Source organism: Bufo bufo, chromosome 5 (genome assembly GCF_905171765.1).
Source record: "Bufo bufo chromosome 5, aBufBuf1.1, whole genome shotgun sequence".
Classification (NCBI taxonomy): Eukaryota; Metazoa; Chordata; class Amphibia; order Anura; family Bufonidae; genus Bufo; species Bufo bufo.
In genome coordinates this window covers 79,016,435-79,041,807 of record NC_053393.1, presented here as the reverse complement: position 1 = coordinate 79,041,807, position 25,373 = coordinate 79,016,435, and the positions used below count along the sequence as shown (strand labels likewise).

Below are 25,373 nucleotides of genomic sequence, written 5' to 3'. Positions count from 1 at the left end.
TTGCCCTAATCTCTGATTGGGTCACTAGGAAACCTGGTGACCTGATCGTAGGCAGGAGTACCCTTTGATCATGGCTGGTCACATAACCTGAGCTGTTAGTAGATCTTAGAGCAGGAGTGCTTCGGGAGCTGCTAACCCACCTCTACTACAGCGACAGCAAAGGATGTCGCTAGAGACTGAGGACCTGCGTCGCCTGCTGCCAAAAGACAGTGGGTGGTCGTTAAGGGGTTATATGCTATGGTATTTTTTTATTCCTCATCTTTTTTAGTAATAAAGAGAGCCAGTTGTGGAGGCATTCAGATATTTTTTGCACACACTTGACAGAGCTGTATGCTGATAAAATGGTATTCTGTTTGTTCAAAGTGGTCTTGGAAAACGAAATAAAAATAAGGCTACTTTCACATCTGCGTTTTCCTTTCCGGTTTTGAGATCCGGCAGAGGATCGCAAAACCATAGGAAAACGCAACAGTTTGAATAATACAACCGGCTGCATCCGTTCAGAACGGGTCCGATTGTATTATATCAAAAACAAACATGCCTGATACGGCATCAAATACCATTGTAAGTCAATGGGCACCGGATGCGTTTTTTTCGTGTCCGAAAAAAACTGATTTGGCACCATTGACTTACTTGGTTTTTGATGGCGGATTCGACATGTTCAGCTTACCATGATGCACACAAAAACGCTGCTTTGCAGTGTCAAAGTAGCCTTAAAGTGTTTTTGACATAAGGTTGCATTTACGAAATACTGTATTTGTGTCATTTGTGTAAGTTCATAAAATACTGCAGTGTCTTTGTGTTAGGCTTATTGCACACGACAGTATATTTTAACGGTCCGCAAAACGGGGTCCCGTTTTTCCGTGATCCGTGACCGTTTTTTCGTCCGTGGGTCTTCCTTGATTTTTGGAGGATCCTCGGACATGAAAAAAAAGTCGTTTTGGTGTCCGCCTGGCCGTGCGGAGCCAAACGGATCCGTCCTGAATTACAATGCAAGTCAATGTGGACGGATCCGTTTGACGTTGACACAATATGGTGCCATTTCAAACGGATCCGTCCCCATTGACTTTCAATGTAAAGTCTGGAGTCCCTTTTATACCATCGGATCGGAGTTTTCTCCAATCCGATGGTATATTTTAACTTGAAGCGTCCCCATCACCATGGGAACGCCTCTATGTTAGAATATACTGTCGGATATGAGTTAGATCGTGAAACCTCATTTCCGACAGTATATTTTAACAGAGGCGTTCCCATGGTGATGGGGACGCTTCTAGTTAGAATATACTACAAACTGTGTACATGACTGCCCCCTGCTGCCTAGCAGTATCCGATCTCTTACAGGGGGCCGTGATCAGCACAATTAACCCCTCAGGTGCCGCACCTGAAGGGGTTAATTGTACTATCATATCCCCCTGTAAGAGATCAGGGCTGCCAGGCAGCAGGGGGCAGACCCCCCCCTCCCCAGTTTGAATATCATTGGTGGCCAGTGCGGCCCCCCCCCTTCCTCCCTCTATTGTAATAATTCGTTGGTGGCACAGTGTGCGCCCCCCCCCTTCCTCCCTCTATTGTAATCGTTGGTGGCACAGTGTGCGCCCCCCCCCCCCCCCTTCCTCCCTCTATTGTAATAAATCGTTGGTGGCACAGTGTGCGCCCCCCATCGGCCCCCCCTCCCTCTATAGCATTAACAACATTGGTGGCCAGTGTGCGGCCTCCCATCTCCCCCCCCCCGATCATTGGTGGCAGCGGGTTACTAGCAATAGTACAATAGTAAAAGATTCATACTTACCTGGGAGCTGCGATGTTCGTGTCCGGCCGGGAGCTCCTCCTACTGGTAAGTGACAGTTCATTTAGCAATGCGCCGCACAGACCCTGTCACTTACCAGTAGGTGGAGCTCCCGGCCGGACACGAACATCGCAGCAGCCACCAGCAGGTAAGTATGAATCTTCTACTATTGTACTATTGCTAAGTAACCATGGCAACCGGGACTGTAGTAGCGTCCTGGTTGCCATGGTTACCGATCGGAACCCCAGCGATTAAACTGGGACTCCGATCAGAACTCCGCTGCCACCAATGATGGGGGGGGGGGGGGGGGGGGGAGATGGGAGGCCGCACACTGGCCAACAATGTTGTTAATGCTATAGAGGGAGGGGGGGCCGATGGGGGGCGCACACTGTGCCACCAACAAATTATTACAATAGAGGGAGGGAGGGGGGGGGCGCACACTGTGCCACCAACAAATTATTACAATAGAGGGAGGGAGGGGGGGGGGGCGCACACTGTGCCACCAACGAATAATTACAATAGAGGGAGGGGGGGGGCCGCACTGGCCACCAACCTATTATTACAATAGGGGGGGGGGGGGGCCGCACTGGCCACCAATGATATTCAAACTGGGGGGGGGGGGGAGGGTCTGCCCCCTGCTGCCTGGCAGCCCTGATCTCTTACAGGGGGATATGATAGTACAATTAACCCATTCAGGTGCCGCACCTGAAGGGGTTAATTGTGCTGATCACGGCCCCCTGTAAGAGATCGGGTGCTGCCAGGCAGCAGGGGGCAGTCTTGTACACAGTTTGTAGTGTATTCTAACTAGAAGCGTCCCCATCACCATGGGAACGCTTCTGTGTTAGAATATACTGTCGGTTCTGAGTTTTCACGAAGTGAAAACTCAGCTATGAAAAAGCTTTTATGCAGACGGATCTTCGGATCCGTCTGTATAAAAACTAACCTACGGCCACGGATCACGGACACGGATGCCAATCTTGTGTGCATCCGTGTTCTTTCACGGACCCATTGACTTGAATGGGTCCGTGAACCGTTGGTGGTGAAAAAAATAGGACAGGTCATATTTTTTTCACGGCCAGGAAACACGGATCTCGGATGCGGCTGCAAAACGGTGCATTTTCCGTTTTTTCCACGGACCCATTGAAAGTCATGGGGTCCGCGAAAAAAAACGGAAAACGGCACAACGGCCACGGGTGCACACAACGGTCGTGTGAAAGAGGCCTTACACAAAAGAACAGCAAATTGTGAAAACTGCCTGTTTTGGACTTTTATTATGTGTATATGCATCCACAATTTTTTTTTTTTCCAGTGTTCACTGTGCAATATAAACAGTGTGTTTTTGCAGGTTGATAAGATTATTGCAATGCCAGTTTTTTTTTTTTTTTTTTTTTTTTTTTTTTTTTTGTTATACCACTTTTGCACAATAATTAGACTGCGGGCATTTCATTTAATCAGTGGTTGGTACTAATCTGTGGCAGGAAGATCTCACTCTGCCGATGCCACAGTCTCTACCCCATTTGCACATGCTGCTGACTCCTCAGACCAGGTCCCGAGTGGATGTGTGCACTTCTCTTCCTGTTCAGATGCAATTACTACCATGCGGCCACATCCATTTGTGACCCGGCACAAAAGCCTGCAGCCTGTGCGCTAATAGATCTTCCTTCCACAAGTTAAGCCTTTAGTCCTTAGACAGGCATATCAGCAAGTGATTGTCAGGAGGTAAGCGTTCCTTCCCGGCAATCGCTTGCTGGCTAGCGGAGGAGACCGCTGCTTGTTCATCGGGCAATCGGCAGCAGTATTATGCTGCAAGATGATGCAAATCCTCGTGTAATACAGCCTTTAGTGCCAACTACTGATTAGATGATGTGAGATTACTAGAATGCCTGGATAACCTTTTTTTAAAAAGCATTTATTTTTGTGTCGCCATATTCTAAGGGCAGAAACCTTTTTTTATTTTACTGTCAACCTTTACATTTTGAGGTGAGTTGTATTTGTCATTAGCACCATTTTGGGGTACATATGATGAATTAGAGAAAAAAATGTATTCATTCTACGTGGGAATGGAAACGAGCTGCATTATTATTCAGCACCGCCACCACGAAGAGGGCGTGCAGGTTGATGGCCCTATGTCTACAAATAAATGGCATGATCGATTTGGATGCAACAGCCCCTTCAAACAGTTGACACAATAGGGTGCCAAAAGTGAGCTCCCCACCAATCTGGTATTGATCTAAAAAAGAAACTTGTTTAAAGGGGTCGTCCATCTTTTTTTTTTTTTACTTATTTAAATTTCTACAGCTGCATGCTGTAGCTGTGGAGAAAAAAAAAACATACTCACCTGTACATTGGACAGGCCACAAATATTAAAATCCTGGAATAACCCTTTAAGGCCCAAAGCAGCCACATCTTTAAGGGGTCAAAGCTAGACCCTAACTGCAGCAAGACCACTTTTTCTTTGCACAAGGGGTAATTACCTATAAGGCCTCTTTCACACGGGCGCGTTACGGGAACACCCGGGATTTTTCCGCGCGAGTGAAGTTCAGGCTTGGGATCGGTGTTCTGTACATTGTATTATTTTCCCTTATAACATGGTTATAAGGGAAAATAATAGCATTCTGAATACAGAATGCATAGTAAACTAGCGCTGGAGGGGTTCAATTATTTTTTAACTCACCTTAATCCACTTGTTCTCGCAGCCCGGCATCTCCTTCTGTCTTTAACTGTGAGCAATAGGACCTTTGATGACGTCACTGCGTTCATCACATGGTGATCATGTGATGAGCGTAGTGACGTCATCAAAGGTCCTATTGCTCACAGTTAAAGACAGAACAGATGCCGGCTGCGTGAACAAGTGGATTAAGGCGAGTTAAATTTATTAAATTTTTTTTTTAACCCCTCCAGCGCTAGTTTACTATGCATTCTGTATTCAGAATGCTATTATTTTCCCTTATAACCATGTTATAAGGAAAAATAATAATGATCGGGTCTCCACCCCGATCATCTCCTAGCAACCGTGCGTGAAAATCGCACCGCAACTGCTTGCGGATGCTTGCGATTTTCACGCAACCCCATTTACTTCTATGGGGCCTGCGTTGCGTGAAAAATGCACAAAATAGAGCATGCTGCGATTTTCACGCAAACGCACAAGTGATGCGTGAAAATCACCGCTCAAGTGAACAGCCCCATAGAAATGAATGGGTCGGTATTCAGTGCGGGTGCAATGTGTTCAACTCGCGCATCGCATGCGCGCGGAATACTCGCCCGTGTGAAAGGGGCCTTAGAGTATATTCACAGGCAGCAGGTTTTGTTGCAAAACTTTGTGCGAAAGAAAATCTATTTCTTACATCTGAAGCAATAAAAATAAAAAAAACCCAAGCAGATGAATGAGACACTTTCTGAATTTTTTGTGACATATCTGCCACATGTGAATGGACTGTAATAGAACCTCACAACAGTCAGGTGATGTCAGCACATACATGTGCGATGTTCTAGAGATGGAGGCCTGACAATCTTCCTTTTTAATTTTCATAGGTCTTGGAAGGTACTAGTTCTCCTTGAGGAGATCCAGCTGGAGTAGGGAGTCCTACAGGCCGTGCTCCCTGTGAAAAATTATGCAAATTATCTCTCTTTTAGAAGGATGAAAACTGTCTTTCTTGTGATAACCTATAGATAGCTACCTTTTTTATGTCAATGCCACCTATAGGTAGCTACCCTGTGTGTCAGTGTCTGACCTATTAAAGTTTTTTCAGTTCATCCCTCATTAAAGCACAACAGGAGGATGCTCCCCTTTGACCTTCTTGGGACAGGAAACAGAGAGGTTAAAAAGGTCCCTCCAACCGCCAATGTTCTTCCTGTCCTGTTCCTGGAAGGACGCAGAGAGGTTCCCTGCTCTAGGGTTGAAGAGATTCTACAAGAACTTTATGGCCTAAGGCTGGCACTAGGATCAGGGGGTATTGGGCCTCCCCTTGCTAAAACCTCTCGGGGTAGAAGTCTCTTAGCAGCCCAGAACCCACCTGGCAGTGCATGGCTTGCTGCCTGACTCTGTGGAGTCCGAGCCTATAGGTGGGTTCTCTGATGGCCTGGGTTCGATCGTTGAGTTCATCCTCATCCTTCCTACCCTTTAAGTGGCCGTGCCAGTACCTCTTATGCGGAGATCCCCTGGCTTGATCCTAACCCTGATGAAGTGAGTAATGCAGCTTGTGGTTACCTCACGATGGATGGCTATGGGTTCATGGAGATTAGATCCTCTGTTCCTTAACCCTGCCTCTGTGCATGTGGAGTTCAGCAGGATCGCGCCTCAGTGTGCCTAAAAAAGTCAGCAGCTGGAATGGGGCCTTTTCTCCTCTCCTTACCAACGCTCTGTATGCAGGTGTTGGCAGAAGCTGTGTGACAATATTGGTGCTTTCTTTGGCGGCACATACGCCAAGATTGGTAAGCAAACCAGGCAAGCTACCTCTGTGTTGGGCCTGCTGCCACTTGCCTCTGTGCATGGCCTGTTGTCACTTGCCTTTGTGCATGGCCTGCCGCCGCTTGCCTTTGTGCATGTCCTACCGCCGCTTGGCTCTGTGCCTGGCCTGCCGCCGCTTGGCTCTGTGCCTGGCCTGCCGCCGCTTGGCTCTGTGCCTGGCCTGCCGCCGCTTGGCTCTGTGCCTGGCCTGCCGCCGCTTGGCTCTGTGCCTGGCCTGCCGCCGCTTGGCTCTGTGCCTGGCCTGCCGCCGCTTGGCTCTGTGCCTGGCCTGAATAAATCATGTTTCAGTGTGTCCATATTCTGAGAGCCATAGTTTAATTTTTTTGGGCGATTGTCTTAGGATCTAATTTTTTGTGGGATCAGATGACGGTTTGATTGGTACTATTTTGGGGTGCGTATGACTTCTTAATCGCTTGGTATTACGGATCGACCGATTATCGGTTTTACCGATATTATAGTCCGATATTCAGGATTTTTAACGTTATCGGCATCTTTTTTGCCGATATACCGATAACGTATTGGGAACAAGGATCGCGCTGCTCTCAGCGCTCTGTGTTCCCTCAGCAGCACAGGGGAGAAGGAAGAAGTGTCTCCCTCCCCCATGTGCCTCTGCTGCCGCCAATGAGAGGAGGGAGGACAAGAGAAGGGGAGGGGTTGTGGCCACTGCGCCACCATTGAAGATAACTCTCTCATTAATTCTAATTCAACAGGAGGCGGGAGCTGGCTGCAGAATCACATAGCTGGCTCCCGACCTCTATGACAACTAGCTGCGATCTGCGGTAGTAAACCCCTCAGGTTCCGCACCAAACCCTAGTATTAATCATTGGTGGCGCAGTGCGCCCCCCCCCCCCCACCCAAGCCCCCTAGTATTAATCATTAGTGGCGCAGTGCACCCCCCAGTATTAATCATTGGTTGCAGTGGCCACAGGATCCCCTGTCTCCTCCTCCTCACTGGCAGTTCTGATCGGAGCCCCAGCAGTGTAATGCTGGGGCCCGATCGCTTACCATGGCAGCCAGGACGCTATTGAAGCCCTGGCTGCCATGTTCAGCTCCCTGCTGCTGTGTGCACAGAGCACAGGGCAGCAGGGACAGTGTGAGGTCCTATTCACCCTGATAGAGATCTATCAGGGTGAATAGGACAATGGTTCTTTTCCCTAAGGGAGCTAATAGTTAGTGTAAAAAAAAACTAAAAAACACCAAAATATTAAATTATAAATGAAAAATAAAGATTTACAAAAAAAAACTATACGTTAACAATAAACATTCATTTTCAGCAGATTTGTGTAGGAATTTTTATTTTTTTTTCAAACATGAAAATTCACAGAATATCGGAATAAATTATCGGCTATCGGCCTGAAAGTTCACAGATTATCACTATCGGCCCTAAAAAATCAATATCGGTCGATTCCTACTTGGTATTAGACTTTTTGTGATGTAAGGTGACAAAAATTTGCTTTTTTGACACAGTTTTTATAAGATTTTTTTTTACGGTGTCTACCCGAGGGTTTAGGTCATGTGGTGTTTTTATAGAGCAGGTTGTTATGGACGTAGCAATATCTAATATGTCTACTTTTTTTTTTTTACATTTAACACAATAAAAGCAATTTTGAAACAAAAAAAAATTGTTTTAGTGTCTCCATAGTCTGAGAGCCATAGTTTTTTTTATTTTTTGTGCGATCAAGTGGATCAGATTTTTTTTTTTTTTTAAATTTTAACCCTTTGTAGCCATTTTAAATGGCCGTTATATGGGTTTACTGCCGTCATTGATTTCATTGGGGTCTGACTGGTCATGAAAACGGCAAAAAAATTGGACATGTCGGTTTTTCGGGCAGCCGCTATTCCATGTGAATAGCCCTATAGACTTCAATTGGTTGTAAAAATGTCCGTTACTTAAACGGCTGTCACATGGCGATTTTTCACTTTCTTGTGACTGAGGCCTTAATATACGTTGATGTTTCAAGGCTCTTTAGTGGGTGACCTATAGGTGGCACTAGAGAGACAGCTTTCTTCCTTCTAGAGGAGAGCTTATTCTTTTGAACTGGTTACACTTGTTTGATGTATTTTTTTTTTTTTTTTATCCACACTCACAATAAGGCTCTATTCACACTTGTGTTCTTATTTCTCTGGCAGTTTTATTTGCCTCTTGCTCCTGGAAAAATCAGCAGAAACCTGTTGGACCAGTTATAGTTCAAAGTAGAAAACAAATATGGATCATAATGGATCCGCCAATTGGATCATAACCGATCCTGACCTTTGCCTGTGCCCTGTGTTAGTGTAGATGTAATGAGATGATTTTTTTTTCACTTTTTAAAAAAAATTCAGCACAAAGCCCAGACTCATAATAACTGTACACAGATTGTCTAGAAAATAAGATTAGAAAATACTGGAGCAGGAACACAGAGCGGGGAGCACTGAGCGCAGTGTCAAGTATCAGATGTGTATTATTTTAGGAGGGAGGAGAGAAATTGGACTTTTCAAATGTTCTAGATAAGGTAGTAGACATAACATTTTTAATAAGGATTATGCTGCGAGGGTGCCAAAGTAAATCTCCACAGTGAAACACATACAAATCTTATTTCTCTTATAGGATAAGTCGACTGTAAGATCCTTAAGTTTTATTTAAAGGAGAGAATATTTCTGCTATCGAAAGCTCGGTGCTCATCAGTCTTAATTAGCTTTTGGCTTATGAAGTGTTTGGGCATTGTTACTTCACACTGGGCGTTTTTGTGTAACATTGTTCTGATCTGAAACCATATTTCTTGGTTGCTGGACATCATGGCGGAACATGGCGCTGGCTCATGAGCTGAGGCGACACCATAGCTGGCGGTTGGCTGCTGATATACAGTGTCCGTGATCAGAGGCAGCTCCAATCACGCCATTTACCTTCTTTTCCATGAAGATTGAAACCTGAATTTGTGCAGCTTTTTTTTTTTTTTTTTTAACTGGTGGTAGCCAATAACACTAGAAATTAGTCAGTGTTGTCTATAGCCTTTAATACATTCTTGTAGCTGCTTGCCTGAAATACAGGAGTATAATTAGAGCTTATTTCAGAACAAGCAATTTTTCCATCCTGGTCCGTTTTTTACAATGGATAGCATCTGTACTGAACACCGACCTGTTCATTTCAATGTGTATATGCATATGAGCATTGTTTTTCAATTTTATATATTTTTTTAAATCGAAAATCATTTTTATTGATTTTAAATAAAACTATAAAAAAAATACACATTTGTACACAATGACCAAGATCCTGTCAGTCATTTACATGGACAGAAACTTAAAGCAATGACATTACAGAGTAATACAAAAATTTTGTTAGATAACAAATTTAACCCCTTAGGGACCCATGACGTATCGGTACGGCATGGTTCCCGAGTCCTTAAGGACCCATGACGTACCGGTATGTCATGTGTTGTTCCGATCACCGCCGCCCGGCGGGTGGTGATCGGAACAAGTTGCCTGCTCAAATCATTGAGCAGGAACCTCGGCTAAATGCGCGGGGGGGGTCCCGTGACCCACCCCCCGTGTCAGCGATCGACACAATTCAGACCTGCGGTTTGCGGCTTTTACCTGGTGCGGCGGCGGTGCCATCGGGTCCCCATGGGGCTGTGGGGGGGACCCGATGGCATGGAAGGCAGCGCGATGCCTAAGGAAGGCATCGCGCTGCCTTCTGGTGAAGAGCCTGTGAGATCCAGCCCCCTGGATCTCACAGGCCGGAAGCTGTATGAGTAAGGTTACTTTCACACTAGCGTTGTTTGAATCCGGCGTTCAATTCCGTCAACGGAACTGCCCGCCAGATCCGGAAAAAACGTGTGAAAACTGATTACATTTGAATCCTGATCAGGATTTGGATCACAATGAAAAAATGCATGGGAAAAAACGGATCCGCCATTTATGGACTTTAACCTTTTTTTCACATTTTTCGGGTTTAACATGCAAAAGCCGGATCCGTTTTGACGGAACACACGGTGCTGGATCCGGAGTTAATGCAAGTCAATGGGAAAAATGCTGGATCCGGCGTTCAGTCAAAGTGTTACGGATTTTTGGCTGGAGGTAAAAATACAACATGCTACGGTTTTCTGAAAAGCCTGATCAGTCAAAAAGACTGAACTGAAGACATCCTGATGCATCCTGAACGGATTTCTCTCCATTCAGAATGCATTAGGATTAAACTGATCAGTTATTTTCCGGATTTGAGCCCCTAGGACGGAACTCTATGCCGGAAAAGAAAAACGCTAGTGTGAAAGTAGCCTAATACACACTGTATTACTCATACAGCCAATGCATTCCAATACAGAAGTATTGGAATGCATTGTAAAGGATTAGACCTCCAAAAGTTCAAGTCCCAATGTGGGACAAAAAAAAAGTGGAAAAAATAAAATTTTCCCCAACAAAAATTAAAATTTTCAAGTAAAAATAAGCAAAAACTTCATTTTCCCCAAATAAAGTTTAAAAAAATATCACATGATCTAACCTGTCAGATGAATGTTGTAAATAACAAAAAATAAAAACGTTGCCAAAACAGCTATTTCTTGTTATCTTGCCTCACAAAAAGTGTAATATAGAGCAACCAAAAATCATATGTACCCTAAACTAGTACCAACAATACTGCCACCCTATCCCGTAGTTTCTAAAATGGGGCCACTTTTTTGGAGTTTCTACTCTAGGGGTGCATCAGGGGGGCTTCAAATGGGACATGGTGTCAAAAAAACCAGTCCAGCAAAATCTGCCTTCCAAAAACCGTATGGCATTCCTTTCCTTCTGCGCCCTGCCGTGTGCCCGTACAGTAGTTTACAACCACATATGGGGTGTTTCTGTAAACTAAAGAATCAGGGCCATAAATATTGAGTTTGGTTTGGCTGTTAACCCTTGCTTTGTAACTGGAAAAAAATTATTGAAATGGAAAATCTGCCAAAAAAGTGAAATTGTATCTCTATTTTCCATTAATTCTTGTGGAACACCTAAAGGGTTAACAAAGTTTGTAAAAATCAGTTTTGAATACCTTGAGGGGTGTAGTTTATAGAATGGGGTCATTTTTGGGTGGTTTCTATTATGTAAGCCTCGCAAAGTGACTTCAGACCTGAACTGGTCCCTAAACATTGGGTTTTTGAAAATTTCAAGATTTGCTTCTAAACTTCTCAGCCTTGTAACATCCCCAAAAAATAAAATATCATTCCCAAAATGATCTTAACATGAAGTAGACATATGGGGAATGTAAAGTAATAACTATTTTTGGAGGTATTACTATGTATTCTAGAAGTAGAGAAATTGAAACTTGAAAATTTGCAATTTTTTACACATTTTTGGTAAATTTGGTATTTTTTTATAAATAAAAATGATTTTTTTTTACTTCATTTTACCAGTGTCATGAAGTACAATATGTGACGAAAAAATAATCTCAGAATGGCCTGGATAAGTAAAAGCGTTTTAAAGTTATCAGCACTTAAAGTGACACTGGTCAGATTTCAGCCGCTATGAAACACATGCGGTCACCAGGAGCAGGCAGTTCCGAGAACAGCCCGATGAAGGCCCCCGGCAGCTGTTCTCGGAACTGCCTGCTCCCGGTGACCGCATGTGTTTCAGAGCGGATCGTGGCGCAGGCACAGGTAAGGACTTACCTCTGCATCGCCGGGCTTGGGAATAAAGATGGCAGATCGCATGTGTTAGTCGGCGAACACTGCGAACTGGCCATCACTGCTGCTGGGATTTAGTATCGCTCACCAGGATTCCTGAGAGCGCAGCGGCTGTCCGAAACAGCTGATTGGTGGGGGTGCCGGAACTGAGACCTCCGCTGCATAAGTCATCGTTATCTTTCCCAGGATATACCCTTTGAGATTTGTGTTCATGTTATATATGCCGTCTAATGATTTGGTTTTTGTTATTTTCTTTAGGAACTAAAGCTACCATTCACATTTCTCAGTGGTCACATACACGAGTTACGGATTCATGTACCATGGACCAAACTCGGGTCAGAGTCTGTTGTGATAACCATCAACACTATGGAGTGCATCCTGAAATTAAAAGATGGAGTACAGGTAAACCATCCGCTTGTTTGCATTTGTATTAGTCATCTTTTTGTGATTTGCGATCGTGTTATGGGACAATATTGTTCCTTTATATTGGATAATAATAAAATAAAGAATGGGATTGTATCATTTGCCTCCAATGGGCGAGAAAATCTTGGAATCATGAACTGTCAGTGGGGGAGATTTATCAAAATTGGTGTAAAGTAGAATTAACTAAGTTGCTCATAGCAGCCAATCAGATTCCACCTTTCATTTTCTATTAGAGCTCTGAAAAATGAAAGGTGGAATCTGATTGTTTGCTAGGGCCAAGTAAGCCAGTTCTACTTTACACCAGTTTGATAAATTTCCACCAAAGTGTTCTGACCAATGGACTGATCATTTTTAGTAGCATAGATGTAAAGATTACCGTGAACATGTTCGGATTGTTAACCATAACTGTGACGTCTATGGCCACCATAAAAATAATTGTCAAGTACAGAGCAGATTAAATGAAAATTGGACGCGGACCTATTCATTTCAGTCTAGCCGTAAAAGATGCCAACAGAACCCTGTGTGCTGTCCGCATCCGTATGTCTGTCCAGCGGCCCCGCAAAAAAATAAAAATAAAAGTGTCCTATTTTTTGTTCTACAGGGGTTTAAAAAATTGTAGCATGCACACAGCCTCATGCATGTGAATGAGGCCTAAGGTTGACTCTAAAATCTATTTTGGGTGGAATTTATCATGACTGCCCTATTGCACACTATTCGGGGGGGATACCATATAACCTTGCGGAGAAATACTTACTGGCTTGAGAAGTCTTATAGGCCAGGCAACACTGGCTGCCAATGAGCTCTTAGCAAGCTCTGCATCTAATACCACCATATGTAAGGTAACTATCCTAGAAATCAAGGTTCGACCTTTTAAACAGGCCTTGACACATGACTTGGATAAAAAAAAAAAAAAAAGCCAGCATCTCATCTGCAGACAGCTGTTTTGGGGAGATTGGCCCTCATTAGTGCAGAGCAGAGATAAGGAGATATAGTACTCCCCAAATCCTGACTTAGGCCTGTCACCCAGTTAAGCCAGTACTTTCTGCTCTGCACTGATGAGGGGCAATCACCCCGAAGCAGCTGTCTGCAGATGAGGTGCTGGCTTATTTATTATCCAAGCCTATTTAAGGGGTGGAACAATGACTTATAGGATAGCTGCCTTACATCTGGTGGCATCAGAGGCAGAGCTTGCTAAGAGCTGATTTGCATACCCTCTTCCCTGTCATACACTAGGCTTTATCTCGTTTGTGCTTGTGTGAGATGCACAAGTTTATTAAGTGACTCACAACACTTTTATGGCACAAGGGCTTAGTACATTCTGCCTGTTGTGTTCAAGACGGTGCTGCATATAATTTAACTGTGGCTATCCTTAAAGGGGTTGTCCAACCAAAAAGTAAAATTAAGTAGAGGCTACCAGTCCACTGTAGTAGAAGAGATGATGTGCTGTTTCTAATTCACCATGGGGCGGACGACTTGCAGGGGCAAGAGCCGTGAAATTACCCTTAAAGGGATTCTGTAATCCGGATTTTAGCTACAGAGATTTTCACATAATCACATCAGTCTCCACGATTCAGTTTAAAATATACTAGTCTTATCCCCATCTGTCTTGTCATTTTAGGCTAAAAATCACTTTTATTAATATGCAAGTTACATCTATAAGGAGCCCAAGAGGCAGTCCCTCTGTTTGTTGGAGCCCAGCCGCGCCCATTTTCTCGGAGCCTAGCACGGCTCCGCTGTTAATTATTCACTCTTCTCCTCACAGATTTTTTTTTTCTAGTGCGCCATAATCTTGTGCATGCGCCCTGGTTACACAGGTCTGGGCCCGCGCAGTGTCCTGGCAGCAGCCTCACCGAAGCAAGCGCGCATGCGCCAGCTGTCTGCGCACTCTGCTCTTCCTTTCCGGGTCGAGCAAAGTGCACAGACAGCTGGCATATACGCGCTTGCTTCGGTGAGCCTTCTTTCCAGGACACCGTACGGGCCCAGACCAGTGTAACCATGGCATATGCGCGCTTGCTTCGGTGAGCCTTCTTTCCAGGACACCGTACGGGCCCAGACCAGTGTAACCATGGCACATGCTCGAGATTATGGCGCACTAGAAAAAAAAATAAAAAATGCGCGGAGAGGAGTGAATAATTAACAGCAGGGCGGTGCTGGGCTCCGAGATGATGGGCACGGCTGGGATCCAACGGCCAGAGGGACAGCCCCTTGGGCTCCTTGTAGAGGTAATTTGCATATTAATAAAATCAATTTTTTATTCATTTAATTTTTTTGCCTAAATGCAAGCATTTTTTATAGTGTTTTTTTTAGCAGAATGTATTTTCATTTTGTTAGATTTGTAACATTATTTCTGTTTTTCAAGTCCTATATAGGTCTATTGAAAAAAATATATAAAATGCAAAAAAAGTTAAATCCAGAGCATGCTTCCTTTTGGGGAAAAAAAGAATTAACCCTTAAATGCCACAAAATGCTGCATATGCAGACTTTTGCTAAGGAAAAAAAACGATTAAAACACCCCGAAAAGCTGCAAACTCATGTGTGAATCCAGACTAAAAGGAAATTCTTGCTTCATGCCTTCATTGTGCTTTACAGTTTAATGTACGGTCATAGAATGGCAGATCAGTATACTCCGGTACGTTTTGCTCAAATTTCAGCGCAGGAATGTTAAACTTTACCTCTTCCTAGATGATATTTATCATTTTATTTGTGCATTTTTATGTTGATTCGTGTTTAGCAGTAAACCTTATGTACTTTGCTTATACAGAGGCCTTTTTTTATGGTCCCTTATATAGTTTGTGGTGTTGGGCGAAGCGTGGACATAAATATTTTCTTATTAAACTTGCATTATGTTTGGGAACTGGTCTGAAAAAACCATTGTCAAAATCCGGTGGCATGATCTCTGCAGTGCCAGAAAGATTATTGTCAGAACGTGACATAACTGGAAAGACATATGTGCGCGTTCAGCAGGTAATAAAAGATTTGGAAAACAGATCAATACGGATTGTGTTCTGGGTTGTCACCGAGGTCGGTTTGCGAGCTGTTCCATGTTCAACAAGTTATTATTTTTTTTGTTATTGACTGTGCCAGAATATTGTTTCATAAGTTGAAGGTGCAGTAATCGTGTACTTAAACTGCACTATTGTCTTTTACTGTCTTGCGCTCTGGCTTCTGCATCACACAGCAGAATGCGTGAATGTTATATCCATTCTGCCAAAAGGTCACCACTTTTATGCTCGAGATTAACGATTTATTATTTAAAGGGGTTGTCCGGGTTCAGAGCTGAACCCGAACATACCTCCATTTTCACCCAGGCAGACCCCCTGACTTGAGCATCGGAGCAGTTCGAGCTCCTTTGCCCTGGCATTTTCAGGCGTTACGGTGACAAACCTGGCTCTCCATGGGGCTGCTGGGAAGCCCAGTGACGTCACCGGCACTGATGGGCTGGCGCATTTTTGTCACCTTACATCACAAAAAGTGCAAAGCCAAGCGATCAAAAAGGCTTATACACCCGAAAAAAGTACCAATCAAACCGTTACCTCATCCCGCAAAAAATGAGCCCAAAAAATAAAAAAGCTATGGCTCTCAGACTATGGAGACCCTAAAACATAAATTTTTGAGTTTCAGAAATGCTATTATTGTGTAAAACTTAAATAAATAAGAAAAAGTATACATATTGGGAATTGCCACATCCGTAACGATCTGCTCTATAAAACTGTCACATGACCTAACCCCTCAGATGAACGCTGTAAAAATAAATAAATAAAAACTGTTTCAAAACAGCCAATTTTTTGGTCACCTTGCCCCATAAAGTGTAATAATGAATGATCAAAAAATCATATGTACCCAACAATGGTACCAATGAAAACCTAAACTCTTTCTGCAAAAAACGAGCCATTGCACAAGACTATCGGCAGAAAAAAAAAACGTAGATGCCAAAAGCAAAGAAGAGGCACACTCAAAAGGGCTCATTTGAAAGAACAATGATGCATAATTTATTCAACCTGAAAACATATCCCCTAAAATCAAATGTACAATGACTTCTGATCGTTCAAAGTTAAAGTCCAATTGATATATGCGGCACTAGTAACAGTTGGTAACACAGCTCAAAGTCACCTGGTACATTCAAAATGCCATAATGGGTACCCCCCAGGAGCTGGGTCTTGCACGTCTTCACTTCCTCTTTTGCAGCGCTGATTCCAGGAGGCCGCACACCAGCGGCGTCCCACGTGGTGTGCTAGACCTCAGCGTGGCGTCCCACGTGACCTGGTTACTTAGGAGACCGGGTAAAGCTGAGATGACATAGAGAAGAAAATCTGTGGATCACTCCAATTAGACAATGCGGAACAGGTGCTCTTGGTCTAAGTGGCCCAAGGGGGTTGTGGAAAAATTTGTAAAAGTAGACCAGGCACTCTATATATGTAGCCAACAAGTGAGATATTTATTAAATGTAATACAATCAACTACTAAAATGACAACATAAAATAATAGCATAAAATAGCAGTAGCACAGTAGATAATAGTAAATAGCAATATAATAGCAGCAACAGATATTAATAAATAGCAATAAAATAGCAGCAACAGACAATATAGCAGCAATTGGTAGCAAGTGTCAGTAGCTAACTGCAACAAGGTATCGTTCAATGGCAGCAATTTGAAGCAAAGGCATAAAGTCCATCCAGATAAACCGCAAATATAAATCGGAAGCTCCTTAAAACTGCAATGATGCCAATGTCCTTTTTCAAATATGTTACCCAAGTAATGGGTCTGAATAATGTCTTATATTAAGATTCCACTCCTGGTTGGTTCACGGTATAATGGAAGAGACTAGAGGGTACAATGTTAACCGCAATGTGGCGTCCCACACAGTTGTATTTGCTTATTCACTGTTACCTTACTCTTGTCTCATTCCCGTCTCTCAATACCGACTCGTTGATCTCAGCTGACTCTGTATCCAGTGTCCAGTGGAGTGGAATCTTAATATAAGACATTATTCAGACCCATTACTTGGGTAACATATTTGAAAAAGGACATTGGCATCATTGCAGTTTTAAGGAGCTTCCGATTTATATTTGCGGTTTATCTGGATGGACTTTATGCCTTTGCTTCAAATTGCTGCCATTGAACGATACCTTTGTTGCAGTTAGCTACTGACACTTGCTACCAATTGCTGCTATATTGTCTGTTGCTGCTATTTTATTGCTATTTATTAATATCTGTTGCTGCTATTATATTGCTATTTACTATTATCTACTGTGCTACTGCTATTTTATGCTATTATTTTATGTTGTCATTTTAGTAGTTGATTGTATTACATTTAATAAATATCTCACTTGTTGGCTACATATATAGAGTGCCTGGTCTACTTTTACAAATTTTTCCAAAGCTGAGATGACGTCACTGATAGGCGACCGCTTACTCAGAATCCGGACAAAGCTGATTCTCCTTTATCTTCTTTTCTTCTTGCAGATATTCAATGTAACGCTCACTCCTCACGCCAGACGCGTTTCGAGGTGCTGTACCTCTACTCCCATAATGCTTCACATTATCATGCATTTACTAAACTCCGGAGTGGACCAGGGTCATATTTCTTCTTCCTATCATACTCCCTCACCACCTAGTATAGAAACAGCCCATACTACTGCCATCATCTTATACAAAAAGTTGCAATGCCTCCATGAGTAAAACATATGTATATATAAAACATAAATAATCACACACATATAAAATTATGTATAAAATTACATATAAAACATGCAATGCTATTTGCATCCACTAAAATAGGATCTGGAGAAATACGCAAGGTCCCACAGTAACCTGCCAAAAAAACGCACAGGTGTGAATCTGCGTTTCTTGGGGCGATTTATTCCTTTATCAAACGGGGTGCCGTGTGTGAATAGATTCATGCTCCCCCATAAAGTTGGCTATCCTGTAGATACTAAGAGGACACCTCAATATTCAGCCAGCATGTCAGTATAAGGACCCCAAAATGAACTATGATCCCAACTATATGTTGTTTGACAGGGACCCTGAACATGGAGATCCCCGGTCCCTAGAAGAAAATGAGGATGATGTAAAAGGGAGAGCTGTCCGACAGGGAGGGGAGATCGGAGTGTCGATAGACGACCAGACTCTGATGTCCCATCACCACCGGGCAACCCCCCCTCTCCTCACAGGAAACCAAAAACCTCCATTTCAGCGTTCAAGCCCCTCAGAACAATCGTGTCATATTCAAAGATCCTTCGCGATTTTTGTCTAGACATGTGCGCTATTTGGTTCCCCCCTCTCCAAAGCTTTTTAACCTTCTCAATCGCCGTAAATCTTAAACCGGTGGGGTCACAATTATGTATTAACTTAAAATGTCTCGATAGTGAGTGTGTGTCCAGCCCTTTCTTGATGTTTGAGATGTGTTCCGCTACCCTCTTTTTGAGGGTTCTTTTCGTTCTCCCTATATACTGCTTTCTGCAGCTGCATTCCAGCAAGTAGATAACATCAGTGGAATCACATGTCAAACATTCTTGTATGTCCAGACTAAAGGAATTGACCATTGACTCCACCTTAATGGTTTTCTTAGGGAAAGTAGTGATTCTACAATTGGCACGTCTGCCACATCTAAAAAAAACATTAACCGCCAACCAATTTTCTTTACTCTGAGAATATTTTTTTCTTTTCACAGTTGGGGCTACTTTTCCCGCCAAGTATCCTGCTCTTGTATAAGTGATCTTTGGAGTCTCATTCAAAAGGCCACCTATAAGTTTGTCATTTAGTAGGTGACCCCAATGCCTCCGTATACTTCTTTCCATTATCCTGTATTGGGAATTAAATGGAAGAACAATTCTCAAGGTTTCATCCTGTTGTTGGGGGGTACTCACAGAGAAAAAAATCCTTCCTTTCCATTTTTTTCACCTTTTCTAAAGAACTGTCTATTATTTGCACCGGATAATCCCTTTCTAATAATTGTTGTCTCAACCCAGCAGCTTCATCCTCAAATTTGCTCTCTTCAGTACAATTCTGTTTCAATCTCCGAAATTGACTGGTAGGGACATTGATGAGCCAGCGTGGAAGATGACAGCTTGCAAACCTGATAAAACTGTTTTTAGTTACTGGTTTTTGAAGTATGTGTTACAACATAGTTTATCCCCATGTACACAGGTTCCTCTCATTGATGTTGATATTATTTAAAAACAGATCCAAAGAATCAAGTGTGTCTCGCCATATGAACAAAATGTCATCGATATATCTCCGCCATAGCACCAGACTCGCCCCCAGCTTGGGCATGATGACTTCCACTTTCCACTGGGGCAAAAACAAATTGGCATAGCTGGGGGCGAATCTGGTGCCCATGGCGGTGCCGGTTCGCTGAACATAAAATTTGTGTTCAAACAAAAAAAATTTGTGAGCAAGTATGTATTTCACTCCACCTAATAAAAATTCCTACTGCTCATTCGGCAGATTGGTGTCCCCCGACAGTTGTTCATAGAGCGCCTGTACACCCTCTATAAAAAACATATGGCGTTCAGAAAATGGACACACAAAAACATAATTTCTTTTTCAAAAATGCCTTATTATGGAAAACTGAAAGAAACAAACAAAAAAAGTAGACATATTTGATATCACTGCGTCCGTAACAACCTGCTCTATAAAAATAGCGCACATGATCTACCATGTCGGATGAATCTTGTAAAAAATTTAAGATAACAAAACGGTGCCAAAACAGCAATTTTTTTGTTACCTTGCCTCACAAAAAACTTAATATAGAGCAAATATAAATCATATGTACCCCAAAATAGTACCAATAAAACTGACACCTTATCCCCTAGTTTCCAAAATAGGGTTGATTTTTGGGGAGTTTCTACTGTAGGGGTGCATCAGGGGGGCTTTAAATGGGACATGGCACCCTTTATCCCGCCCAGGTCCTCTGTTCTGCCCATCCCGCTCCTCTTGATTGATGTCACGGTTCGCAGCATTGCTGACGAAATCCCGCGCCTGCGCCGTGCACGTCTGTATGCGCCGACTACGTCACAGTGAGGAAGCCAGCATCAGGAGAGCAGCCTTCACTTACTGCGCCTGCGCTGAATACAAAAGTGAACAGCGCGGGATTTCGTCAGCAATGCTGCGAACCGTGACCTCAATCAAGAGGAGCGTGGCGGGCAGAACAGAGGACCTGGGCGGGATAAAGGGTGAGTAGACGGAGCCTCTAGGTGCTGATTTTACGCCCACATAGCACCTAGAGGCCCATTAGCATATTATAAAAGTGCTTATTTTATCAAAACGGCTGCAGGGAGAAATGTAAAAAACACACTGTTATGTAGTGCTGACATTAGCTACATAACAGTATTTCTGATGGTGGAAACCCTTTAAAATAAGAATAAAAAAATTGCCCCCTAAAGTGTACATAGCCTTTAAAGTCTCGGAAAACTCCTTTAATCATCCTCTGCCACCCGAATTGTAGAGCTTGTGGCAGGCTTAGCTTCGTTCATGAAGGGAGTACTTCTGTTGGTAATTGCAGACTTTAATGAAACCCTTGACAGTAGCAGAATCGAGAAGATGTTTTCGGTTTTGATTAGATTTTTAGTTCTGGGATGTATTAGATAACACTGACATAATGCTGCCAGTGTTATCCAATCCATTCCAGAACTATAAGGGTTACATAGCGTCATATATCAATATAATGCTATGTGACCCCGTCAGTGCTGGGGGGTCAGGCCGGGAGCTGCGCTGCGGACTTTGAGCGAGACACTTGGTCGTCTGCAAGGGGCCTTACAGTGACAGGTCAGGGCGCATGCTATTCGCTTGTAATATGGTAATTTCACCTTTTATTTAGACCATTAGGTTATACTGTAACTGAAAGTAAATGCATTGAATTTCCTCTTAATTACTGTAGTTGTGCCGCCAGCCTTATGGAAGCTATTTTTCCCTTTCGTTATAAGTAACTGGACTTGTTGGAGAGCATTTCCTCTTCTGCTTCATGTAAGTTTTTGTCTAATCACCGGCCGCTGAGGTCATGACTGTCTGTCGTGTAACTTACTGCGAAATTCCTTTACTGGTTTGGCCATATTTTGGTAGGTGTGGAGTAAGTTGCCTGTAAATTTTAGGGAAATTTGCTCCTGTAGTATGAAAAAAGGCTTCTAGCGGTAATGACATTTTTTTTTCTTGTTTGCAGTAGTAATTACTCTATGACTAACGGTGGAAAGTTTTCATGTCTAGTTTAGATTAACGCGAGTTACAGTAATGGTGTGTAACAGCTCTCAATGTTGGCTAATAATGATGATTTTCTCCAGGGACTGGCAATTCTCCGATCCTTTTGGACTGACCGCTTTGCAGACTTTACTTGATGAGCCGTGTGCAATTTCTGGAAATGCAGAGGTCATACGGTTCAGACGAGTTAAATTAAAAAAATCATTTTTATTATTTTTTCACTTTGCGGCATTTGGGACTTTTTCTGCACAATTAATTTTTATACATGTATCTATATATTTATCTACAGCATATTTAGTGGGAAAATATTCTGTAAAAATTGTAATTTATCAATTTAAGGGTCTGCTCACTTGTACAAGGGGCCGTCTTATCAGTTACGAACCGTCTGTTCCTTCCCTATAATTGCCTGCTCGTCAGAGGACACATGAGCCGCATTTACATGCAGCCATCATCTCCGCTGTATGGGGGACGAGGGATCGCTACTGCGATCATTCCTCCGCATACAGAATCATTGTTTCCAGGCAGTATATTGCGGTTCAGACCGCACGATTGAGGTGACCGCACTAGTGGCAGCACCTTTACTCAGAACAGTTATCGGGAAGGAGCATTCATAGGGACGCACCTTTCCTATCGTTGCCCTGATTGTCGGCCTGTGTAAAGTGGCCTTTACCCAGAGAATGCTATTAATCACTGATCAGATGGTCCCATGTAATTACAAAAAGAGAATGTGGAGCTGTATGGGCCAGTAACCGGTAAAGGAATTTTGTACCATTCCTTTAATATTCCTGCTAGAAATTATGACTGAATTGCTAGCAGTTTACAATGAAGGTCCAGGTGGGTGTTACCTTTTGAGGGAGTTACGCGCACAGTCTGACACTGGCAGCAGTAATTGGATGGTGTCACACTGTGTATGCACTGCCTCAACTGGTAACACCCATCTGAACCTTCATTGCAAACCGCTAGCAATTTGTTTATAACTTTTAGCGGGAATAATAAAGGAATATCACTTAGAGTCCAGAACATGTTCCAGAACATGAGGAATGCAAGTAAGTCGTTTTTCAGCAAGATGTCAATTTACATAAAGGATAAGAACCCCGCCCCATCCCTTAAATGTTTTCTCTGTGAATGATGTTTTTTTTTCTTCTTGCAAGTGCCCCAGCTTGTTTCTGTAAACAGAAGATTCATACTTACCTGCTCTTCACTGCTCCGGTCCTCCGAGGTGTCTCCCGCATGTTCTGGGCCCTGCGCAGTGTCTACATCTGCCGCAACGTGGGCATGGTCACATGCTCCACTGCAGCCAATGAGCAGCCACAAGCAGCACGTCACCACTGAAGTCTTTGGCTGCAGCGGAGCATGTGACATGCCCATACTACGGCAAGGAGGAAACACCATGCGGGGACTGGAACATGTGGAGAGCATGTAAGTATTAATCGGAGGCGGGCTGGCGGCACTTGCAAAAAAATCATTATTCCTGGAGACCCCCTTTAACGTCCATTTGCTACCTGCTTCACAATCTCCATATTCAAGTCAGAGAGGTGTTCATCCATGTAAAAGTTCCATGGAGTACTGCACAATGTTTTCAAGAGGACATTTTGGCAATAAAAGGAATGCAGAGGGCACCATTCTTGGTATCAAAAATGGTGGAACCTTCTTTCCTTTCTTTCTAAGTATCTCTGAGCACCTAGCACTTAAGATCGGCTCTTACATACACGAGTACAGGGAAATTTGCCTTTTTTTTTTCTTCTTCTGCACGTTTTTATACATTCTTCATCTCTATCCCAGAAAGATTTAGTTACAATCTCTCATAATTGCCGTAACCTTCCGGATGATAGTAGAGTGCGGATTATTTTTTGTCAAATTAGATAATAGCTCGGTAATAATCTTCAGGTTGCGAAACAATATTTTCTTTTTCAGTGTAGATGGCAAGTGGTTGTACTACTTAGGTCTCCTCTGATTCGGCCGTGTGATATATGAATTCTCGGAAGACTTGCCAATGAATGGAACGTTCTGGGGAGCTGTTGTGACAGCTGTGAGGAGTAGCAGGCTCGCTGTATCAATGACAAGTGGCGGAGAGTGTTCCATTTTGGAAAGTTCAGTTTATGGGTCATCTGTTGGGTAAAATAATATCACCAATGGACTCTGCAGAGCGGCTTTTTACAAGTGACTGCTTTAACCTGTTAGAGAAACCTGCAAAGAGGAAATTACTGATAAATTGTTACCTGTGTAGTGACTGCTTGCAGATTATGATGGAGCTTTTTTTTCTGAAAAATTGTCTCTTATGACATGAATCAATAAAATAATTAATCTCCCTGAATAAGGGCTCATTCAGACGCTTGTATGTACAGGTGCGCATCTGGAACGGGGCGGACCCATTCATTTCAATAGGGCTGCAAAAGATGCGGACAGCACACAGTGTGCTGTCCCCATCCGTAGTTCCGTTCTGCAGCCCCGAAAATAATATAGAGCATGTCCTATTCTTGTCCGCAAGACAAGAATAGGCATTTCTATATAGCGCTGGCCCTTGAAAAAGTTGGTGCCTTCTCAAACTGCTGATTGGCGGGAGTCCCAGGTGTCGGAAAACTCCTCTAACTGTCCATTGTAAAGGGGCGAGTTCAAGCTGAATATTTTATATTGTTTAATTTGGTACCATAAAAGTACTGTATATTTTTATAAAGTATATTTAAATATATTATATTTTTAGTTTCTTCATGAGTCTTCACTTTTCTTAGTTATTAATGTGAGTTTTCTTAAAACAAATCTGAGAGGACCTTAGTGTGACCTTGATGGCACTGTTGCCTAAGTATTTGTCACCTGGGACAGTTTAAAAGGGTTGGTGATAAGTGTCTGATCGCTTGGAGCTTTATTGTTTGGACCCGCTCAATCACTGGAGCAAGGGTCCTGAGCCCCTTGTTGCTTCAGTGGAGTGGTGGTCGAGCATGCTCCCTGCCACTTTATTCATGGTCTATGGAAACGGCCTAGGCTGACTACATTAGTCCCATAGACTTTGAATGGAGTGACACCATGCATGCTCGACAACCACTATATTCAGATTCTTCCTCAGTGCAGTTGTGTGACAGGAGAAACCGTGAGCTGGGGACACCCATACTAGTAAATGTTGGGTATCCCGGTGGTCAGATATTTAACATCTATTTTATGGATATGTGATAAATGTCCACTTTGAGAAAAGCTGATTAGTGGGGTTATCCAACTTATTAAAAAGAAGTCCCTCAATGATAAAAACATAAAACAATGTAGACTAACCTATCGCTGCTGCTCTGCTCCGCCGAGCTGGTCTTTGGTTGCAGCGACAGCCTGCCCATATACTCCGTGTGACCTGCGCTCACCGGCGTCAGTGGTTGCAGCAGTGTCCCAGGTATGTGGCGTGTCATCTCGCTGACGCCAAGTGGGTGACGCCAATGCATCGCCTGACACATGGATTTTTTCTTTGGTCGGTTTTGAAACGCTGCACCCACATAGGGCTTGTACTAGGTGTAATACAGTATATCACGTTTGCCCGGAGTGTCCCTTTAGGTTTGCTGTAAGCATGTTATAGACAGACACTTTTTATAAGAATGTACCCTTGGATGTGGATGCTGAGAACTGTTTTCCGTGAATCTCATCCACGATCAGAAATGTTGAGTTCAGCAGCTGCCTGGATGTGTGAACTACGCTTACGAGTGCAGTTAAAAGGCCACTCTGCTCGAATGTATAAATCACTGTTACTGCATTGCTTCACGGATGAAAGCCTATAGTTGAGACATGTTTTGGAAGCTGGCAAACCTTGGAGCGGTGAGGTTGTGGCGTTAGAAACACAACAATAACACTCTGAGGTTGGGTACGCTTTCCAATCCAATAAACAGATCTTAAATCTGTAGAGA

The 25,373-nt window shown here is 43.2% G+C and overlaps 1 protein-coding gene across 5 annotated transcripts in view; it reads left to right on the top strand.

Annotated features, from left to right (window-relative positions):
• VPS13B (vacuolar protein sorting 13 homolog B) overlaps positions 1-25,373 on the top strand; it is a 1,020,896-nt gene that overhangs the window by 5,028 nt on the left and 990,495 nt on the right. For all 5 annotated transcript variants that reach the window (XM_040432419.1, XM_040432415.1, XM_040432418.1 and 2 more), the window contains exon 3: positions 12,140-12,283. In XM_040432419.1, the coding sequence (XP_040288353.1) occupies positions 12,140-12,283 (144 nt within the window). The remainder of the gene's footprint in view (positions 1-12,139; positions 12,284-25,373) is intronic.